Source organism: Malurus melanocephalus, unplaced genomic scaffold (genome assembly GCF_030028575.1).
Source record: "Malurus melanocephalus ecotype Western Australia unplaced genomic scaffold, MMel_1.1 scaffold_83, whole genome shotgun sequence".
Taxonomy (NCBI): Eukaryota; Metazoa; Chordata; class Aves; order Passeriformes; family Maluridae; genus Malurus; species Malurus melanocephalus.
Genome location: NW_026623315.1, coordinates 334,718 through 342,384, shown reverse-complemented (window position 1 = coordinate 342,384; position 7,667 = coordinate 334,718). Strand labels below are relative to the sequence as shown.

The window sequence follows — 7,667 nt, the reverse complement described above, 5'->3', positions numbered from 1 at the left end:
TAGGATTGTCCAGGTTAAAAACCTTTCCATACTGTTTATGAGGAAATGGGGCAACAGGCAAATTAACCAGAGTCTGGTCCTTCTACTGCCGTTTGCATGGAGGCAGCAACGGCTTAGAGCTGGCTAAGGGTTAGTAACAAGGGGAAATAGGTCAGGCATCGTTAATCTTCCATCATGTACAGATCTCTAAGGAATCTGACATAGAAATGTGTAGTTATTGTCATGTCTGCAGACCTATGAGGGATACTRGGTCACTGTGCCAAGTTCCAGCTTCTGGATGTGTCCCACCCTACCCTGCTGCCACCCAGAGAGCTTCCCAGGTGCAAAGACCCTTGTCGGTAAGGAGGAAAAGCAATCCGAGCACTCTGCCCTCTCCTCCACCACATATACAGCTCTCTTCTTTGAGGGGAAGACTTGAGAGCACACTGAGGGGAGAGCCAAAGGCTTTGCCCCTCTTGGGACATGGCTGCCAGATGTGGTGWGTTAGGATGGCAGGCACTGGAGCAAACTGCTCTTGGCCTCTTCTGGGAGACAAGGACATTTCTTTTTTCTGATCAGAGAAGAAAAATGCACGAACCCAACTCCAGTGGCATTTCCAGCCACAAGTCTATTTTACACTTGATATGGCGCAGATTTGCTAGTCATGACAGACCAGACAGGCTCTGATAYAGACACTCACAGAAATGTGTCCTTAGGTTTTCTGCACATGCCACAAGTGTGACTCACCTGTCATTACAAGATGACACAGACAACCTGGCAAGCCCAGAGCAAACAAGTGATATCACCAGCATGATGCATACATTTACAGGCATCATTGTATTTCTTAATTAGGATTCCAAATGAAGAACTTCCAAGTAAAAAAAAAAAATGGTGTGGGCAGAGGAATGAAATGAAGCCGATACCTTAAAAATGATGATTCGTGACATATYCACCAAACTGACATCTGAACACAGAGTGATCACTGATACAAAATTTAACAGATACCTGGATACCAGTGATCTGGTTGATCACATCTCATGAACAGGAATATGCATTATCCACAGGTGTAGAAAAAGCATGACTTGAGAAACTCCATTTGACCAAACATTAAAGCAATTTTCAACTTGAGTGGGGATGGTGGATGGACATTCCAGCTGACTGTTCATATGCTGCCTGTTGTACCAAAATTACAGTTTGTGTAATCAAAACCCTATTCTGGAAAAGGGTTTAAAAGAAAGMGCAGCAACATTCCAGTGAGTAACATCAGGAATGGGTAAGTGAAAATTAAAGATGTCAGATACAAACGGCAAATTAAAAGGTGTATGTGACTGATAGAGGAAGTGGAAGGAATAAATGAAAGGCTCCACAGGTAGCACCAGGCACAGAGCCCTTTCAAGAGACAGAAAGGGAAGCCAGGAACAGCAGAGCAGAAATATCAGCTGCCTTCAGCATCTAATTCTGACTGCTTTTCTGTTTTGGGATAGGTTCTTTCATGGAAAAATCCTGATGCACAAACACCTTCCACAACCACCATGTTTACTTTCAGCATTCCMCGAATTGGGAAAGCTCCACAGCCACAGGGTGTGAAGAGGAGGAGCGGCCGATAAGCCTCTGGCCCCAATTTTCACAATACTGACTCAGAGTTGACCAGCTCCCTCTGAGGCTGTCACTGCCACCACACCACCACCAGGAAAGATGCGATGCAAGTCAGCAGATCCGCAGCGAGCAGGGTCAGCAGCTCCGTGGCCGACGTGTTCAGAGGCCAGTGGGGACTGGGGACGCCATCATGAGACAGGCTGGGCAGAGGCAGCATGGCACCMTGACCCCTGCAGCAGCTGTCATTCCTTCTTCTCTGCTGGAACCTGCACTAGCTGGGGTGCAGCTGTGTGCAGCAGCATGAGCCCACAGACAGTCATGGCAAGGCCGACCCACCACAGAGGCGTCCACATCTCCCCGAAGAGCAATTTTCCCAGGATAGCCTGAAGGAGAAAAGAGACACAAAGCTTTGCTGTGCTGAGCTGCTCCACAGCCTCCTGCACTGCCAGAAATGTGAGGACTTCTGCTGGGAGAGATAGCCCTGGAAAAAAACTTGGTTGAGGAAACTCCTACTTGTAGTAGGAACTATCAATAGTTCCATTGTTTAAGTCTACAGTGGTTGTGATTTTAGACAAACTCATCTCTTTGTAGTTCTTGTTAAACTGGGTTACAGGAACAACTGCTGAAAGTGATGCTGGAGATGACCAACTCTACCACCAGCCTGGAAGCACAGCCATATTGTGATCCCAAAGTAGGATTTTGGCAGACGTGCATGTGCTTTGCTGCCTTCTCAGCACTTCTTGGGAGCCAAGTCTTCCACTGACTGGGCAACTGTAGCCAATTATTGGACACCACCATAACTGTCTGCCAGCTGGAGCACAGCAATAAGGTGGACCGCTGCCAAGAGTGAAAAATGAGTAGAAAAAAACTGCAGGTCAAAGACGCTCTTGCTGTCACTAGAGGTGATGCATCTTCACGCCCAACTAGGGTGAGTCTGGCTTGTCACAAGTGAGGTGCTGCAAAGTAAAAGCAAAATTAAACAAAGCTCCCGACTCCAGCTCCCCCTGGAAATTAGAAACATTCAATAAACTGTGTTGCTGCTGCAATGCATCAYGCTGGGCAGCAGCACCCCTCCTGCACCACCCAGAAAAGTTCTACTGCCTATGCCATGAACAACCATCAGAGCAGCTGAGGCCTGACACAATCATTTCACATCTCCCTGTACCTCTCTGGCTGTGCCCAGCGATGCTGGCTGCACTGGGAGATGAGATACAACCAGTGTGGGCATTCCCATCTCAGGCTGTGCTTCTCAGGCTTCAGTACCTGGGGATGAGGTCTACTCACCGAAGAGATGAAGTTGGAGGCTGTTGTYGTCACRGAGGCAGCAGCTGAGGAGGAGGAGAGTCGTAAGGCTTTTGTAAAGACTGTCCACATCACAGCATTGCACACAAACACCAGGCCAGCACAGCTGAGGCGGAACAGCAYTGGCAGCTGCAGGACAAAATGGAAAACTGCATTTTCACCTTCCATTCATTCACCCTCAATAATTTATGGGCACTTTGGAGCCAAACCCAATGGTGCGGGCTTTTAAAACTGAATTACAGCTGGTTATTACATGAAGATGAATATATTGAATCACAGAAGGAAATGGAAATGAGAAATCAGCCCTGGATAGACTAGCGAGCCTGCCATGTCTGTGAGCCTGCCATGTCCTGCTTCAAGTCCAGCGTTATACTACACGCTGAGAAATGCTGGGATAAGGTGCAGCAGCTGCCATGCCAGAAGCCAAACTGCAGAAGGCTCTCCAGCTCACAATGTGGTGCACATGCAATKCCCGTAAATACCCTTCACTTATCACTTGATGTATGGAAAAGGGTCAAATTCAGTCTGACAAACACGAGAGATGTACGTGCTGGCACCACACGTGCTCCAGGACCCAGCTGCTGTGAATTTGAGCCAAGACCTTCGTGGTCCCAAAGAACTGGTCCTCACCAGCTCCCAGGATCTGGCTGCCTTACCGCTGCAGTGAGGGCAGAGCAGGATCTCTGGGAGAGCTGAGTGGCTTCATGCTTTGTTTCACACTCTGGGGAACAGATTTACTGAGGGGTCTCTGCTCTACCATTTAGCAGCAACAAAACAACCTCTGAATTCAAGGGCCTCAAGAAGTCTCCCTCCTTAGACAACCCGACCAGATGTGAAACAGCTTCMGTCTGCAAAAAAAGGCATCATTGCACCTAAAAAGCCTTCCCCATTCAGTGTCCCCACCCCTTCCTAGTTTTAGCACCTGAGGCCATCTCCCCAGTCCCTGGGTGCCATGTAGTTGATGTGAGGACACCAAGGGAGATCACAGGCAGGCAAGGTCACAACTCTTACAAACASCGACAAGTGAAAGCAGAGCTTTGTCTAAGCCCGTAGCAATCACAGCTTCACCTTTCAGTTTGTGATCCATCTTGAAGCAGACAGAAATGCAGGTGTGAAGCCACCAACAAACACAGCTCAGAGGTGGCACCTGCCCTGTGGGAATGGCTGCCCTGTGCCCTCCTGCAARCTGCCCAAATCAATGGGGAGCCATCAGCTGCGTCCTGACCCCACTCCGAAGAAGAAATTATTAACTGCAAGCACTGGGGGAGGCCACAGTTTTAGGAAGCAAGTGAAGTAGCAAGTACAAAATTAAACAGAAAAAAAATGCAAAGCAAATAGATACTTCATGGCTGGCACAAGCTCTCTGACGCTAATCCCACTCCAGTGAGGGATGGTGCAGGTGTGTGGTCTCGTTTTGTCCAACTTGTGACAAATGTCTACAGCTTGATCAGGGCAACAGTAAAGACCCAGAATGATTCCCCAGAGTGAAGCGCTTTATTTTCCCACTGACACCCTGGCAAAACTCTGTGGGCAAAGAGGGACAACCATGTCCAGCTACTGCCACTCCCCTGAGGAAGAAAACTGCTGTGTTTGGGCTCACCACAGGATGGGGTTTGCCTCCCAGTTTCACCCTCTGCCTGTATGACCAGGCAGTTTTACTCTCCTCTGGCAGTTATGTACATCCTCACACCTCTAATGAATAGGCAGACAAGCAGAGATAAGAGGGGAAAATCATTTTCTATGCCTCACCTAAATTTTGTGTATTTCTGGATCAGAAAGAGACTATACTACTGGGCGGGGAAGCCTTAAGAAAAAGAGATCTTGTTAAGAGATCTTGTTACTGCCTTCAACCATTGGCCTGAGGGCATAGCAGGATGGAGCTCAGGCACTTCTCCAAGGGGCATTCAGATATGACAAGAGGCAACAAAAAAAGTTTGGAACAAGTGAAATTTTGATCTCTTATGAGACAAAGCAAAGGTGATCAAGCACTGAAACAGAGGTCATGGGCTCTCCAACCTTGTAATTATTTAAAACTTAACTGGAGAAAGTCATGTGTAAGCAGAGGTTGGACYAGAGACCTCCAGAAGTCTTTGCCTGACTTGAATTACTCTGAGGCTATCAGTGATGAAGCAAAGCCAGCTCTCACCATCACAGCAACTAGGTCACCTTCAAAAGTGACTCTGAACCCACAGATTSTTCTGCTCTCCTCATGCAGAGCCAGGGAAATCAGCTGCAGGTGGCACATGCCAGAAGAAAGGTTTATCAGAGAAAGGTCAAAATCCTCTGTGCCCAGGGCAGTAGAGTGGTCATGGCATTGGTACGCAGATGGAGAGATAGGAACATCCCCACATATTCCCCACAAGGAAGGAGGTCAATATAAATTCCTCCCCCGCTAAGGGCTCAGCTGAGCCACCCCAATGAGTCAAGGATTACTGTTCTGATTGCTTTTCTAAGCAAAGATTAATTTCAGTGTACATTTCAGATAATCCAGAATCACTCCTGAAGTGGCAGAAGTAATTTTAGATGAAGACTGGCAGGGGAGCGGAGAAAGCAAAGAGAAACTTTTGTTCAAGTGCAATGACCCTTTCTGTCAGGCTGCTCTCAGGCTGGGCCGCCACAACACATCCTTCTGGCCAGGAAATCCATCCCTGTGCTGCCATGAGTATCCTGATACTCTGCATCATCAGCTCTTACAAGCGTCAATACATTTTTTGCTGCCTCATTCCATGTTCCCCAAATGATGGCTGCTCTTTTATACTTATTTTGGTATTTCTGTAGCTCTTCCTCCAACACAAAACCCTTTGAATCTGTCGCCTCAAGGCTGCTCTACTGAAATGCCTTTGCCACGTGAGTGCAGGATTCAGAAGGAGCCCTCTGAAACACTTAAGTGTCTACAGTCCCATGCAATTTAAGCTACCAGGCATTTACCTAAAAATTGGCTAGTTTTACAACAAAACTAAAAAAAAAAGTTTAATTAATAATTGTAACCTAGAATTGACCTGAAAACTGAAAGAAACCAATCTACCCAGATTGGCCACAGAATCACCCAGTCACAGAATCACAGCATGGCTGAGGTTGAAAGGAGTTCATCTGGTCCAACCTGATCCAGCAGATTGCCCAGGTCTGTGTCTGGACAGTATTTGAGTATCTCCAAGGATGGAGACTTCACCACACACCATGGCAACCTGYGCCACCGCCTGGTTCCCCTCATGGTGAAAAAGTGCTTCTGGATGTTCATCAGGAAACATTTCAGGCTGGGCCCATTACCCATCCCTCACTGGGAACAACTGGAAACAGCCTGGCTCCATTCTTTGTCCACCTTCCCTGCAGGTATTTCTACACATTGATAAGATCTCCCTGAACATTCTCTTCTCCATGACGAACAGTCCCAGCTCTCTCTGCATCTCCTCCTAAGAAAGATGCTCTGGTCCCTTCCTAACCTTAATGATCCTTTGCTGGGCTCTCCAGCAGCACCATCTCTTATTTTTTGCAGTGGAAAGCTCAGAACTGGACTCAAAACTTCAGGTGTGGCTTAATTAGGGCTGAATAGAGAGGAAGGATCATYGCCCTTGACCTTCTGGCAACATTCCACGTCAATGACATGACACTTTATCATAGCACATTCAAAAAAAAAAAAGCACTGAAACACATCCCTGAACAAATGGGCAATACTTTCATAAATTTCAACATAGAAAAATACTCAGAGAATATGTTGTCAACATTTTCAGTAATTCCATGCTCTGCCATTCTGTCAGTGCAGAGCACAATTTAGGTTTCTTTTGGGGTGACGGGAAGAATATCTGGATTTTTTTTTTGTTCCCCTTTCTGCCACACTTTCTCAGATATCAGAAAGGATCAACAGAATTGGCAGGTATTGAGTTCTTGCCTTTCAAACCTTCTCTAATAATCACACAAATCAATTTTCTTTTTTTTACCTGGTACAAGTGTAGATTAATTTCAGATCTATGCTTCTCTTGTGGGTTCTCTTTAAGACTTCAAATGCAAATGTACATTTGCCACGAGAAAAACAACCTATACCCAAAAGAATCTCCCCGAATGTTTTTAGGATACATACGCTGCCTTCCTCCTCTCCCCACTCACTCAACTTCGAGCACATCTCCACTTCCTGCATGACCGTGCCAGAGGTGTCCTGGAGATAAGGACACTATCTCTGAGGTGAAAGGCCAGCAGTTCCATGTAACCCCGTGTAACCCGAGAAACACGACCGAGATAAAGATCATCACCCAAGGATCAGGTGAGAAGCAGAGTGGAAATCAAGGGCTCCATCTCTCTGCTCTGGTCATGGCCGAGCARTCACAGAATAAAAGGGAGAAGGGCGCTGGTATCAGCAAAACAGTGGGCTAAGAAACAAGCATTTAATGCTCAGTCATACTAACATCCTGCGTTTAAAGAAACACTGACGTAGAAGCACTGCAAACGGGCTSCCGAGCTGGGCTTGGCTTGGTTTGGGGCATTCCCGTAGCACGCTCATTCTCTTTACACCCGGCAGCCCCGCTGCGCTCTCCCCGCTGTTTGCGTCGGCACCGCGCATTAGTCAGCGCTGCAAGGCTGGGCTCCCCAGGGTGAGTCACGGCCCCGCTCTCCCCGCAAATCCAGGGCAGCCCCTGAGGAAGAACCAGCGCGCTCCTTTCCCTCCCCGCCGCGATAAGCAGCGCAAGCCGTGGCGCCGAGCGCGGCCACACGGGAACTCAGGACCCAGCACCGCCTGCCTCCATCCTTACCGCGCCGCCGGCCGCCTCCCCGCCCGGACCCAGCGCCAGCTTCGCCGC

The 7,667-nt window shown here is 47.9% G+C and overlaps 1 protein-coding gene across 1 annotated transcript; it reads right to left on the bottom strand.

Annotated features, from left to right (window-relative positions):
* Window positions 1–201: 201 nt before the first annotated feature.
* Window positions 202–7,667, bottom strand: TMEM42 (transmembrane protein 42; the record flags this gene model as incomplete). The annotated part of the gene is made up of 3 exons (XM_057367738.1): window positions 202–1,958; window positions 2,860–3,006; window positions 7,620–7,667. Coding segments are annotated over 3 exons (336 nt in total), but the record flags the coding sequence as incomplete, so codon positions are not given.